This window comes from Fibroporia radiculosa, assembly GCF_000313525.1.
Source record: "Fibroporia radiculosa TFFH 294 genomic supercontigs, scaffold566, whole genome shotgun sequence".
Taxonomy (NCBI): Eukaryota; Fungi; Basidiomycota; class Agaricomycetes; order Polyporales; family Fibroporiaceae; genus Fibroporia; species Fibroporia radiculosa.
The window spans coordinates 1-14788 of NW_012133221.1; the positions used below are offsets into that span (position 1 = coordinate 1).

Sequence of the window (14788 nt, forward strand, 5' to 3'; positions counted from 1 at the left end):
GCCCACGCGGCGGTGGTGAGGAAGTGGTACTTGTTCGTGAGCGAGGCGATGGTGAGCAGGCGCCGGAGGTCCGTCGCCGCGCTGCGGTACACGGCGATTTCGGAGGGTCTGTGGGTGGCGCGGGTGGTGTAAGTGGGCGCGGAAGTGAGAAGAGTGGAGCGGGCAGAGCCACTCACAGTGCATAGAGAAGCGAGAGGAGTGTGCGAAATTCCTGGGCGGTGTCGCCGAAGAGACGGATTGGGTTGCTGTCGCTAAACCCTTCCTGGAGGGCGCTTTGGCTCCCTTCGCCGAGGGGGAGGGAGAACATGTCCTGGAAGGCGGACGAATCGCGCGCGAGCAGGAATCGGTGTACCTGTTTCACATCGCAGCGTTGAGTAAACCCGATAAGGATGGGAGCGGTGGATGGGAGCGGTGGATGAGTAGATCACCATGAAAGGTGGTTCAAGGACATACCCTGAACAGTGTGTTTTCGACTCTGATAACACAATCCGCGCCATCTATGTAGTATGCCTCATCTCGGACCACAGGGTCGCTGACAATCATCATCGCGTCTGTCGCAGCGTGTTCGCAATCTTGGAGGTCGTCTAAGCTGTCGCTGGAAGTGCTGGTGGAGGCGTCTTGGTAGAGAGGGGGAGAGAGTCCGCTGGCCGGGTCGGGGCCTTGAGTGCGTTGACGCTTGCGCGGAGGCTCATTCGGAGAGTGCGACAGTGGATTCTCGGTGCATGGGGCGTGAGGCGCTGACGGGGGAACGACGGGGCTAGGATCGTCCGTGAGCATCGCCTTTCAGACGCCGACGCAGGTGTTGGAGTGCAGACGGGGAGACGCCGGCGGGTTGGGGAATGCGGTGTGGAGGAATAATCCACAATTGGCCTGGCACAGGCCAGCAGCAGGCGCCCGTCCTGCCTCTCCCACCGGAACGTGCCGATCCCTCGATCGCCCGATCAAGACGTCTCGCCAGCGCAATATCGCGTTGGAAAATCCCTCGTGGTAAGAGTCACTCCACCCACATGAATTTATTGCGACTCTCAAAGCAGAGGAAGGTACTGGTTCACACATCGTGGTCTTCGTCGCCCCTGCCGGTTGTATGTCCGATTCTATACCAACTTCCTTCGCTTGCGCTCAGTCTCCATCGGACTCACAGGGTGTAGCAATTCTAGGTTTATCGCACCGGCAGTGATGTAGATTGGCTGCGACGCTATTCCATAGCGCTCTGAGAGCGTGTAGGGAGGTAGTCGCCAACTTGCACTTAACCTGAAGTATATGTTGTAATATCCAAGTTGGACATGGCACAGCAGGACTTGAGGAAGAACCTGAGCTAGAGCCAGAGAATCGCTCTATTGTATCCGCCTTGCAAGACCGCCAAGATTAATATACCTCGAGAAAAGAGATTGCAAACAAAGCCAGCAAATGATGATAAAGCCAAGCGATATTAGCAATAGCAATGGACAGCACATACTGATCAACTTGAAATACAATCATTGTCCCATTTGGTTCGACGAAGGCCGGGAATAAGACCAAGCCATCAAACTTTGGCCGCATAATCATCTACCATTGGTGAAAGCATATGCAAAAGTCTGCAATCACACCAGTAAATAACTCACGACGGACGAAAACCGTGGCATACCTTTCCATCCTATGCGGTCACTCCACAACTAGGCCTGACCCAGGACCTCTCCCCGTCCGTCAAGGGCGCGTTGCCGTCCTTGGATGTCTGCATATTGAACCGTGTCTCAGGTTTACCTCTCTCGTCTATGATCTGGGCTGACACCATGAAATATTCACGTGCTAGAAAGGCATCGAATATGTTCGCACGTATTCGACGCATTCCTAGCGCGCGAATATTTCAGGGTGGTGGATGCCCCATGATTCGAACAAACGTGGTTCTGACGCAGAAAAAATCTCCTCTTAAAAAACAGCAATAGATCAATATGCAGGAGTTTGAAGCCTCGACGCGTCTCCTGAGACTCGGACGTGCGGCTGGAATTCATGGATGAGCGCGACCGATCGCGGCAGGTACCGAGCCAGCTCGGGAAATCTGTGAAACGATCCGAATGGCATGAGACGCCACGTATAGGAGACCTGAGTAGTTCGGCATTCCGACCCTGGATTTATTGGTTCATTGTATGCAGGTAATCATATCTGTCAATCTATATATGTTCAAATAATTCCTCAGGCCTCTGATCTCGCCTTATCATGAATCTCAGGCTGCTCTCAAGGCTCAGGACGACCATGGTGGCGATTGCCGCTGGACCTGAATCATCAGTGGCCGCATCATCAGCGGTCACCGACAGCCCCAAGGTGCCCCCAGAACTAGTCGTCGAGTTGCTCCGCTATGTACACGACGGCCCTTCGTCGCTGTCTGCATGTAGCCTGACCTGTCGATCTTGGGCCGAGGAAATCCGTCGCAATCGTTTTCGACAGGTGGCCCTTGAGTACTCTAACATTCACGCATTTCATGACCTCATTCAGCATGCTCCTACCGTCGGGAGTTACGTCAAACATCTGTATATCCAGATCGAGCGTGCAGACGACGTACTATGGCAACTACAGCAGCACGAGGTAGTGAAAGACATCGCTGGACGAATGCGGGATGTGCGATCTCTGAAGCTTGTATGCTACCTCGTCACCCCCACAACGGTGTCGTCGTTGGCGAGCTTGTTCTCGGCGGTAGAGCTGTCGCTTGGGATGGTCTTTTCACTCAGAGCTGAGGACATAGCGAGTCTCATTCGTTCCTTCTCTGTTCTCAAGATACTTATTGTCGAGGACATTGTGGTGGTTCCATCCACCAATCTCTGTGCGACCACGAAACCCTCTGCATATCGAGCCTTCCTCTCTAAGCTGGGCATTCCGAGACTGAATCATACCACCCCTCTGCCTCTCGAGACAGTCTCCTCTGATGACTTGGTGCATCTTAACTCATGGATCTGTAACGAAATGTTCCGGGAAAGTCACGGGTACAATCTCAACTTAGCTGCAGCTCACAAATTTGGCACAATCCTTCAAGGTGTAGGTGCTTCTCTCGAAGGTCTCATCATCCGCCTCCCCACCCCCCCGGTGCGCCAAGAGATCCAAGGCGAGTGTTGCCCCCAACGTCAGTGTGATTGTCTTGCTCAAGCGTGCCACATGGATTTTCAGTGGAGTGTGGCTTGGTGCATTGCGTTCGCCTCTGGAAAGTGGTGATCGACGCAATGGAAACGTATGACACCAGACCCGCTCCGGCTCCATATTGGGTGCTTACAATCCTGGGATCCATCAAAACCAAGAGCGTACGCGTCATCATAATTCACAACATCGAGCTCAGCCGCTGGCGTAGCTGGCTCCCCGGATTCGATACTGTACTCGCTCGCGAGAAATTTCTAAATTTGGAGCAGGTGCGATTCATCAGTTTTGCATCTGCTCCAATCATCGAGAATGACATTCGCGCCATGCTTCCCAAGTTGGATAGACGAGGCCTACTGACCATAGAACATCTCCTCTCGGAGAATTCAGAGAATCCTGACAGCCGATCCGGAATGAGGCATGCATACTTTCATGAAAACCAATTGTACACGAAGCGTCCGCGCATTCTCTATTGACATGACCCACGAACTACTGTGAGTGTATCTTTCAGGATACTCCGGACGAGATACAGGATTGTCTCATGATGTTCATGACACAAGCTTCTCTCGGAGCGGGTGAAAATGATCCCGACATCGGTATGTAGTATGGGGGGAGAAGTTGGAGTCTTGGACCCAGTTCGGGGGTGATTGGGTGTTCCGGAAGCGCTGATTAATGATGTAAGTTAGTGTGCAACCTCTCGCAAACATACGAGGGAGCTGATTCCGTATCTAGATAGCTAGACGCTCCCGGGCCACGAAAGCCACACTTGGGTGTACATACGAATGTCTCGAAGCATTGGCAGCAGTCGCGTGCTTTCTCCTACAAGCTTTGGCTTCCGCGACCTGCAGTTTTTCCTGTGATAGAAGCTAAGCAGATACTCAACAAGGAGGAATTGATACTTGAAATTACTGGTGCTTGTATCTGGGCTGATGTCAATGATCTCGCACCTGGTCGCAAGTTCGGCTTAGAGATCGGGGGTAGCCCCGCTTTCGCCCTTGTGCCTCTATTCCTGCCTCACTTTACCGGATTTTCTGTACCATTTTCTGCACATAGATTTGCACTTCTCGAGGAGTCTCTTGTACCTCCACATACGAGTCTGCTCTGCCGCTACGTCACATTATGCGCTTGCCGCACCTGGTCCCGCGGTTCAGCCACTACGTCACCTTCATCCTCTTTCCCCTCCTGCATCTGATTCTGCGGCTCATCCACTACGTCACCTTTCGTGCGCCTTCTGCACCTGGTTATGCGACTCAGTCACTTCCTCACTTTTCCTCATCTTCTTGCTCCTCTTGCATCTGGTAGTGGCTCAGTCGCTATCTCATCTTCCTCATCTTCCAATTCCGTTTCTGGCACATACATATTCCTCCGAATGCCTAATTTGTCTCTTGTGCGTAGTTCCAGACTTTCATTTCAGCATTGTCGTGAAAGCGCGTGGTCTGTTGCGTATCGTCTTCCCAATGCACTTTCGGACGTCCATCGTCATGCGTTTCACATGCGCCTTGCTCTGCGTGTTCGTGCTCACGTCACCATTCTCTTGAGCCTCGTCTGATTCATCACGGGATCCCGGCGGGTGCTCTTTTGTGGGATAATCTATACGTGAAGACTGTTGAAATGGGAACACCACAGCACTAATAAGCCGATTTAGAGGGACATTTTAAGGAAAGACTACAGCGTGCCTGTTTAATCGCGAGGATGAGTCGATTCGGTCCGTTGATGACCACCTCGTTCCTAGCAGGGACGACGGGTAGTGAGAAACGATTTTTCGCATCTGAGGAAATTCCAAGAAGTTTATCTTCCATGCTTGATGAAATACCACACCGGAAGGGAGGCAATAGTATATACATTCTGCTTGTACACCCACTCTACCATGTGCCTGTTTGAAATCTGTCTGGGCAATTCTGCGATTTGGACCTGGAAAAGGTAGATATCGTTCATCGAGTTGTAGCCTTTCAAAGCCCCGGAAACTGAATAGCCACTGGGGCTGTAAATAAACGCACATTATTTGAAGATGATGCCGCCCAGCTCCCAGACAAGTGGAGAAAATCTTGAACTCAAGCTTAACTTGGCTGAATCTCAATGAAAACCTGCACTGACATTCCAATTCTTCTCGAGACTCGGAACGCGCCTCACATAATATCCGAAACGACCATTATATTTCTCCCCGTCGTCCGGAGATGAAACTGGTATAATACAGTGTGTCAGCATCGAATATCAACATGCCGCATGAATCCTGGAGAAGACGATCCCACGCGATCACGGAAAGTATAGCGGGGAATGATTGCTTACTTGTTCGATGTCCCCGCGCAAATTCGAAGGGGTAGTATGACCTCTCTGACACGGACAGTCCATGAGGCTCAAGCATCGTCCCATATGGCCCAACGAAGACTGATGATAGGGCTTGGCCATCAAAGTAAGGTTTCATGATTATTGGTTACTGTAAGGAAAGCTGATGGCAACAGTATATCCCAACACCTGTAACCATACCTAAATCCTCATAGCACACAATTTATGTCACTTACCCATTCAACTTCTCTACAAACCGCTCCAAAAAGATGTGTTATCCAGGTCCACTCTCGATCCATCCGTGGTGTGTTGAGATCTTTTGAATGTTTGTATATGGACGTCTTTCTTTTGGATTATTCTCTCGCCTACAATGTCAATGGATACATCTACCCCCAGCTGGGCTCGAGCGAACACATATTGAGATGCGGAGGTCCAGGGGAAATACGACTAGCGTAGAAGTATCGTCAGGTTCAACTTACAAAACAAAGGAAGAGAATGAATAGCGCATGGCTGACTCGTTCCTGCGGGAGAATGCCAATACCATGGCATTTACAGTAATACATGTTGTACAGTCATAGCCGGCGTGAATCGCAGAAATCGAGTTGCGACCGATCACGGCAGATGCCGAGCCTTGGCTATCTTTCTCGCAGCCCGCTGAGCAATTGCAGGTTGCGTCTGCACCCAGAGTCAATTTGTTCTCCTGTTCGCGCCTTTTCTACGTTTGAAAAATGGTGCGTAGCGCATCGCATACTCTGAGAGAGTCGGGCTGATTTGAATGCGCAGAGACCTATTCTATTACAAGGTGAGGCGTAGCAGATTCACTTTTTGCACACATTTTCTGAGCCGACTGCAATACTTTAGGACACGAGCGATCGCTAACCCAGATCAAATTTAACCGCGAAGGCGACCTCCTCTTCTCATGCTCAAAAGACCATGTCATCAACGTCTGGTTCACACATAATGGAGAGCGGGTGGGCACATATGATGGACACAACGGGACAGTGTGGACGCTTGATGTAGACTGTGCGTCACATTTGTTTGCGAAGTTTCTGATCTCTGATCTCATGCGTTCCTCCCCTTTCTTCGCGTCTTATATTTCGTCATTTGTGCCCCGAACGTCTAGCACAATCGCGTTTTCTGATCAGTGGCTCCGCCGACAACACCATGCGTCTATGGTCCGTGCAAACGGGGAAATGCCTCTACCGATGGGAGTTCCCTACAGCAGTGAAGCGGGTGGCATTCAGTGAGGACGACGACCAGGTCGTCTGTATCACTGAGCAGCGGATGGGGCACCAAGGCGCGGTGCGGATATTCAGCATTAACAGGGACGACGACGGCACCAATCGTGAGTTCGCGATTTCTCATCCGCTGCGGGCCTATGAGATCTGATCCATTTCGTACTGCAGAGTCGAAAGAGCCCACGTCGATGTTCCATCCAGTCGGTTCGAAAGCGACGCTGTGTGCGTTCGCGCACACGCCCGACCTCATCCTGATGGGCCACGAGTCGGGCAAGGTCGCTCTTTTTGACGCGAAAACCGGCGATGAGGTCAACTCGAACGAGCGCGCACACATGGATCTTGTCACAGACATGCAGCTGAGTCCTGATCGTTCGTATTTTGTCACGAGCAGCAAGGACAAGACGGCGCGGGTAAGCCTGCCCCTGCCATTTGTATGTACTCGCAACGCTTACCCCTTGACTAGTTACACGAGACCAGGACGCTGATGGTGATGAAGACATACTCGACCGAGACGCCGCTCAACAGCGCAGCGATCGCATTAGGGAAGCCTTATGTAGGTCTTACGACCCGTACGTCTAATCGTTCGCTGACCACGCTGCGCAGGTGCTCCTCGGGGGTGGTCAGGATGCGATGAGCGTGACAACAACATCCCTGCGACAAGGAAAATTCGAAACGCGCTTCTGGCACAAAATCTTCGAGGAGGAGGTCGGGCGGGTCAAGGGTCACTTTGGGCCTATCAACACGTCAGCTCTTTCTACCCTCGGTTCTCTGCTTGTCACCCACTTACGCCGTATCGTCCATAGCATTGCGGTCTCCCCAAAAGGCGACTGCTTCGCGTCCGGCGGAGAGGATGGCTTCGTGCGCGTGCATCACTTCGACGAGAGCTACTTCCGCGCCAAGCCGTATGGTGACCTCGAGATCGCGGACTAGGTGGGGCGGAGCGAACGCAGTGCTGCAGCCGGTAGAGTGTACAGTAGCATGCATGGGTACGATCGCTGTGTTTTTCTGCTGTGCTTCTAACTTTGTTGTATCGATATGATGTGGCTCAATCTCGGGTGCTTCGTCTGCCTGCACGAAGGGGCTGCGAAGTCTGCATGCGTGCGTCCTCGGACTTGAGCAGAACCTCCGCCAGCGTGCTGTATGTATACGGCGGATTGGATCGCGTACAATAAAAGCCGTATGCACTCGGGTGCGTGGCTATCTTTTATTCTCAATTCCTCGGACGTCTGTGCGCAAGCGAACTGTGCCTCGGAAACACACCCCGCCGCTATTATTCCGCAGATCCCTCTGGCACTATGATGCTCAAATGCTGCACTTTGCACGCCAAACGATGCTCCCTTGTTGCACGTTGGCCGATGCATCCTCCTCGTGGTGCCACGATGGGATCTGCGTGCGGCGGATTTGGCAGGTTTGTACGTTCGAGCCTGGCTTCGCGAATTTATCAGAGGTTGTGATTCTCTTCTCGATCGATATTCATTGTCCATTCGAAGCTAAAAGGCTGGATATAGACGGTAGGAACAAACACCCGGTGCGTGCCTAAGCGATGACCGTGTGTGCAAGATGTTCTCCTCGCTATTGTCCTCTCATCAAGGACGTGTCCGGGTACGATGCTAGGGGCACCGGCCCGCATTGGATGGGCGCACTGCGTCCGACACTGCGCGTGCCTTCACTTGAACTTCCCCAACACTTTCACGCCGCGCCCGGCGTCCAGAACACAGCGGCGTATTCTCCGATTCCCGCTGTGCCTCAGTAAGCATTGTATTACTGCGCGCAGACACACGGGCACCATCACACATTTCTGAACCCAAGCAAATTCTATAGGCTATCTGGGAGACCAAGTCGACCAATACAGGTAGATGAAGCTAGAGACGCTGTAAGTACGCGGGAAAGCAGACGCTACCGGGGCGCACAGGCATCAAACGCCGATGCGAAACTGACAGGGAGCACAACCAAGGAACTCTGGGGGCATATCATGATACCTATAGGCTAGGGGGAGTGGCGGTGGAGCGAAACGGAGAGCATGCGTGCCGGACCAAAAGAGGCGAAATCCAGATATGATGGGATACTCGAGACAGCAGGGAAGTGGCAGCGAACAGATGAGCTAAGACAGGTCGGCTGGTCGACGAAGACAGCGGGGCGAATAGATAGCGCTACACGAAAACTTTCTTCTTTCCTCTCTTACATCCACAGAACCGCGCCCTCGTTCCACCCGGCCGGCTTGTATCGTCTACAAAAGCGATTGTGCTGCAGCCCGTCGCCCCCACTTTTTGTGGGCAGTCGCGGCGCCACACCGCACTGCGGTATGCAACCACGGACACACCGCGACGTCTACTTGCGGCGGACCGCTGGAAAGCCGCGTGGATCAGAGAGTGATGTGATTCAACAATGGAGGGATAGAGAGGCGTGTCGTGACAATGGAAGGGCCATGCGAAACAAACGGAATCTATCTGGGAAAAACGCGTACATAGTCGTGAGTGATGGATGGGATGAGATAGAGCCACGGCAAAAGATCTTGCGAAATCGTGATTGGCACCGGGGCTAGACACTAGGGTCGGGGAGTCAGAACAGTCGGGCTTTCTTGCGCGAGCGGCGACCCAGATCATGTAGGCTTGTAATAGATCGTTGTGATATACTGTGAGGACGAACGCGTGAGCAGCCCGGCTACAGTCGCCCGGCGAGAATGTTGAAAAGGAGCAGAAATCCAACTGATACGCACCTTCTTCCGGTACCTTGTCGTGTTCGCCACTGCTAACACGCCATTTTTAATCGCACTCGTGCTCAGATGATGTAGCACAACATGAGACGGCACAGGCAAGACACTCGCGTCGTCCGCCGATCCAGCATACTCGAGTTTTCCGACCGCAGTGACTGCAGTGTTCGCTTTCAGATTGTCGGCCATTGGGGAGGGAGGTGCAAGGGAAGCGGTGATGTCGGTCCCGGACGCGGTGACGACAGGGAGACCAAGAGGTGAAGGTAAATGATCACCATCGCCATTGATGCCCGCTGCGGCACTCAAAGACATCATACCGAGGTGGGATGGACGTGGACGACCATCCCTGTCTCGCTCGCGCCTGGATCGGTCTTTACCTGACCTTCGCGAACGCTCTCTCTCCCCGGGCACAGGCGAGCCACTGACAGCCGACGGTCGGACATTCAAGATGAGTTTGTCAAGGTGTCGAGGCAAGCCAGGAGCTGGGGGAATATTGGGTGTCGGAATACCACCAAAGGCGGACGCCGACGAGTTTGAAGAGACGTCATGCGAGTCGGTCGAAGCCAGGTAGACCTCCTCTTCAGCTGCAGCCGACATAAGCTCAGAAGGAATCTCTGTTGTCCACTCCGGCTCTGCTTTGCTCCGTCCTCCTTCACCATCTGGGCCACTGATCCCACCACCGGTAGCACTGCTTGCTTCACTCCAAAAGCTGTTTATGTGAGCCGGATGGGTGTGGGGAGGGCTCGCGAGGGGGGAGATGGACCCCGAGACAGGAGTTGTTACGATCTGTGGCGAGGAGGAGGAGGAGATTTGAACGGCAACGTAATTGGCAAGCGATCCATCTCGATCGTCGACCGCTGTTGGATAATCATCGGTGATGCGCCATTGACCATCAACGATGAACTTGAGATGGTGGGTGCCGGGCAAGAGGGAGACAAAAGTGAACCACTGGCCGGTGGTAGAGCTGGGAGAGAGCTGATGAGATGATCGGGGATGAGAGGTGAGATGCAGACTCACTCAAACTCCATGGGCTGTCTTCCTTGCCAGTTTTCGTCGCCCGCACGTGCGAGGACGACCGCCTTCCCTGCTCCACGATAGGTGATCTTTACGGACACAGGTTCCGGATTGCCAGTGTCTTCTTCGGCTTTGTGTAGGGCCAGGGGGAGGGTGCTGTAGACGACCTCAGGAACAAACCCGGATTTATGGATGTCCTCACGCGGGGGCGAGTGCTCCTGAACGCGGTACATGAAAGAGCGAGACGCATTGGTCAAGTAAGACTTGTTGTTTCTGGTGTGGTCATTGTAGTTGCTGAGGGCGATGTGTGCAGCGGAGGGGAGGTTGTTTTGTGGCCTGAACGTGGGCTGGGGAGGCTGGGCGGATGTGGGGATGGGGATGGGGGAGGACGCACGAGGCCTGCGGTAGGCACCGTGGGGGGAGACGGAGGCCGGGGAGGGGGAGCCTGCGGGGGTGAGGGCGAGGGACGCCAGGTCGGGCAGCTCGAGGGACTTCTTCTTTGTGCGTAGGGAGCGGTGGACGCGCTGGGAGGCGGCGGAGGGCGGGCGAGCGGGGCTTCCGCGGCGGGCAGGGGAGTGGGAGTGTGCAGAGTGGGAGGCGGGGTTGGAGGTGGTATTGCCCATGGCAGGGCTGAAATAGCTGGACTGGCGCAGAAGCTGCCCGTGGTACGTTCCCTCTCCTCTCTCTCCTCTCCCCGCCCCCTGTTTGGCTCTGTTTGCCCCCGCCTTCGCTCCCGAGTGGCCTCCTCCTCTCTCCTCCCCAGTCCATCTACAGCATGCCGGGTCGCTGCACTCAGCCCCAGCCCAGCTTCCGACATCCCCCCGTCCCACACAGTCCCAGAGGCTGGCCACGTCGCCCTACCCGAGCTATGCTTCATGTGGAGTATCCCAAGTGAGCGACCGCGCAGCTTACATACTGATGGCGGCGCTGACTGTCGGACCCCTCCTTTTCAGCCAAGCTCAAGGTCACTTTGCCGCCACTTTACGCGAAATTGTGTGCTCGCCATCATTCACGAGCAGCCATCTTTTGTCGTCCATGCCTTATCTGGAACCTACTACGTCGCCATGCCGTCTTTTTCGCTAGCAGGGATCTGCTTTTCTTCGGCTCAAGCATCGGATAGCATCAACCACAAATTCAAATATTCATCCCTTGCATTTCCATTTTGCCACGACGATCAGGGCGCGCCATCGACATGCACGACCCTGCCAGACGCTCCCTGCCATGTTCTGCATCCGGCCTCGACACTGCCATACGATCCGACAATCACCACCAAATCACCACTACATCGGCCTACCTATCCTGAACGGAGGCTGAAAGTTCCGACTGGCGAGCTGCCGTCGGGGATGAGTGCAACGCCGCGTCTATCATCATCACGCACGTCCAGGAAGCCGTTTGCCATCACACTGGCACTCAAGCCGTATTTTCCGTCTATCGACACGTTATAGGGACGTAATTCGAGGAAATTCTTCGCACGAACTTATTGAAGGCGATCGCCGCCCGGATACTATCATTAGAGTGAGCCTCCAACCACGGACACCCGTCGTCATGTTCTACACCACAGCGAGTCCATTCAGATTTCTATAGTCGAAAGGCTCCATAGAACGACCTCGGGGCGTTTATGGGATTGGGTTTACTCCAACAGGCTTAGCTCCACAGCTCAGCGGCTTATGGCTCCAACGTGGAATAGACTTTGAAATCAGCGTAATCTCCGGACCTTACCACCCGCTGCTAGATAAACGCATGTGGGCTCGCTATAGCTAGCTTCCAGACTTCAGTCCATCAGGGATCCATATTCGCCAGCGGGAATCGCGACCACCTTCGTCAGCACCTTGGTAAGATACAGATGGCCCCTCACGTGGGGTGGGAACGAAAGGTGCGCAATCGTATAAATCCTGTGCGTACGAAGGCTCCTTCGAGGTTGAGCGACGATAATCAGACCAGTGAGCTATCGGCAAGGCGGCGGCGCAACACCCGATATTCCCTGGGAATGCGGACAAGGAGCTTTCGCACGTCGTTTGCAAGCGGATTTGTAAAAGTCTCGGGGAACAAGAGCTGACATCCTTTTGTCCCGGATTATACTACGTTGAAGGTGGAAGATGCTCTATCAAGCAAAAGAACCACAACAGAATGTCGGAGACTGACGCATATGTCCGTGTTCAGCAGAGTAAGGACAGCAGATATTGCAAGTAGAGCCAGAAGGACTTCTTTGGGATCTCAGGACGGAACGGGCTGCTCGGACACAGCCCTCGGACCGAGGCTTGCCTAGCGCAGGAACAAATGAAGGGTTTGAACCGCCATCGTGGTAGATCTGCCTGATCGTCATTGTCGTGTTATGGGTGAGCTTCCGTTGACCCAACGATATGGCGTGTCATAGCGTGGCGATGCCATGACAAACCATCTCCAAATGCCCGCGGTATTCGTCGGGGCATTCGCTGGTTTCAAAGGGTGGACAACGCAAATTCTAGGTATGTCGAATGCGGTACATATCAATTTTGTAGCATATGCGAAAATAATCTTGTAAATTCTACGTCTCGTGCTTGTTGAATGTTCTGAAAGTCGTATGCCAACCTGTTGCTTTTTATTCTTGAGAGGAAATGTCTTTCAGCTTGGACCCCAGTTTTATTTACCGTATTTTTACACCTTGTCTGTGAACTCTGTAAGTTGGCAAACAGGGACTTCCATGTTCGGTGAAATTGAATGCGCGTCGGGATTTTACCAAATGGGTCAGGGCGCGGCACGGCCGCCGTCACGCGTCACAGCCCTCCGGGTCACGCAGCGCGTCCAAAACACTCGAACAGGCGAGGACAGCTGCACGTTAACGTACAGCACGCCCTCCGGTCTGCAGCTGTCCTCTCAGCCCTCCATGCTCGGCTCACCCTCGAAAAGGAGATACAGCGCTGAGGAGAAGCAACAGCTACTCGCCAACCTCGACCTCGAAGGTCCGTATCCCTGCCACACCTCACCCGCCCGGTCTACTCACCCCCGCACAGTCGAGCATCGTACACGGCAACTCGAGGAATGGCTCGCGGACACGCTCCAGAACTTCCTGCTGCACCAAGAGGGCCAGATCTCCCGCATCCCCCGCATCGTGCGCGATATCACGCTGCGCGAATTCGCGAAGTACGACGGGAACGTACAGGAGTGCGTCAAGGGCCTCAGACGCGAGTTGCTCGGCACGGAGGACACTGCGATCGACCCGAGCACGCGCAAGAGGAAGTGGGTCGCGTCTCAGGACACAGAGGACAAGGCGGACGCGAAGGCGAGTGGAAATGCGGTGGCTGGCTCGAGTAAGGATGCAGAGTCCTCGAGAGGCGTTAAGAGTGGTATGTGCTATGTATTTGGTGGTCTGCTTATTCTCATGCAGCTCGTGTGCCATACAGCTCGTACAATGACTGCTACTCCAAAGAAGAAAGCTGGGCCATCGACTGGTCCCGGAACAGCACAACGAGCACGGTTCCAAATGCCCAAAACACCCAATACTGTATGTGCCTCGCATATTTCTTCCGTCGACGTGCATTAATCATGCATCTCTTAGATCCGTACGGCACAGCGTGTCCCATCTATGACGTCTCCTAGCCCCCACAAAATTGGGCTCACCAAACCTTCCCTCTTCCCTCGCCACCCCACATACCTCGCCTCACCATCCAAATTGCCTTCATCATCTAAACCTCCGAATGCACATCCTCCCTCACGACCCGTCCGGCCACCTTCGTCGTCCACCTTTAACCCAATGCTCCCACCCTCACAGCCCCGCTGGCCGCGCCGAGACGAAAGCATGCTCAGCATCAACGGCTCTCCACTTGCAAACCCTTACCAGCTCGGGCTGAACGGCTACTTACAGACCGTAGCCGAGGGCGACCCGCTCGGCCGCGCCGATAGCGACAGCAGCGAGCATGAACTGCCGCGGCCCACACTGCAGAAGAAGAACAGCATCATCGTCCGCTCGTCCTCCCTCTCGTCGCAGTCCAACCCCCGCGCACTCAACGGCCTGCACTCGCGAACAAACTCGCAGTCGAGCGTATTCGCCCAGTCGCACACTTCGCGTGCGGAGCACTCCTCCAACTCGCACACAAACGCCAATGGCGCCGGGTCGTCGCGGACGAATAATCCCCCAGACGACGCGATTCCCCCGGAGGGTGCGCAGGAGAATCCGTTCTTGTCGCTGTCCGCGCTCGTGTCGGTCCCGACCAAGGACGGGCATGTTTTGGAATTCGACCCGTTACGCACGTCGCCGGAAGAGCTCGATGCGCTGGAGGGCATTTCCGACGGCGCGAAGAAGCAGGCGAAGGAGGATATGGCGAGACTGATACAAGCAGCAGTGGAGCGGTGGAAAATCAGCTAGGCTCACACCTACCCATCCTCAGGATTGAGTATCTCGTCTTCGCATATGTTTTCATCGCACCTGTTCGTCGACCGCATCCGCTCTCACTATCTCCTTGTAGAC

General features: G+C 54.2%; 5 protein-coding genes across 5 annotated transcripts; 3 read left to right on the forward strand and 2 right to left on the reverse strand.

Moving 5' to 3' along the window:
* Positions 1-172: 172 nt before the first annotated feature.
* FIBRA_01268 (uncharacterized protein) lies at positions 173-777 on the reverse strand (the record flags this gene model as incomplete). The annotated part of the gene is made up of 2 exons (XM_012323146.1): positions 173-352; positions 454-777. The coding sequence occupies 2 exons, from the start codon at positions 775-777 to the stop codon at positions 173-175; spliced, it is 504 nt and encodes a 167-aa protein (XP_012178536.1).
* Positions 778-2229: 1452 nt separating this feature from the next.
* On the forward strand, positions 2230-4291 carry FIBRA_01269 (uncharacterized protein; the record flags this gene model as incomplete). The annotated part of the gene is made up of 6 exons (XM_012323147.1): positions 2230-3054; positions 3116-3196; positions 3264-3371; positions 3611-3695; positions 3763-3776; positions 3836-4291. The coding sequence occupies 6 exons, from the start codon at positions 2230-2232 to the stop codon at positions 4289-4291; spliced, it is 1569 nt and encodes a 522-aa protein (XP_012178537.1).
* Positions 4292-6546: 2255 nt separating this feature from the next.
* On the forward strand, positions 6547-7550 carry FIBRA_01270 (uncharacterized protein; the record flags this gene model as incomplete). Its single annotated transcript, XM_012323148.1, has 4 exons — positions 6547-6727; positions 6789-7030; positions 7084-7173; positions 7224-7550. The coding sequence occupies 4 exons, from the start codon at positions 6547-6549 to the stop codon at positions 7548-7550; spliced, it is 840 nt and encodes a 279-aa protein (XP_012178538.1).
* A 1669-nt stretch (positions 7551-9219) lies between these two features.
* On the reverse strand, positions 9220-10967 carry FIBRA_01271 (uncharacterized protein; the record flags this gene model as incomplete). Its single annotated transcript, XM_012323149.1, has 2 exons — positions 9220-10294; positions 10348-10967. 2 exons carry the CDS (start codon positions 10965-10967, stop codon positions 9220-9222), a joined length of 1695 nt encoding a protein of 564 aa, XP_012178539.1.
* A 2057-nt stretch (positions 10968-13024) lies between these two features.
* Positions 13025-14686, forward strand: FIBRA_01272 (uncharacterized protein; the record flags this gene model as incomplete). Its single annotated transcript, XM_012323150.1, has 4 exons — positions 13025-13283; positions 13335-13667; positions 13725-13825; positions 13880-14686. The coding sequence occupies 4 exons, from the start codon at positions 13025-13027 to the stop codon at positions 14684-14686; spliced, it is 1500 nt and encodes a 499-aa protein (XP_012178540.1).
* Positions 14687-14788: the final 102 nt, after the last annotated feature.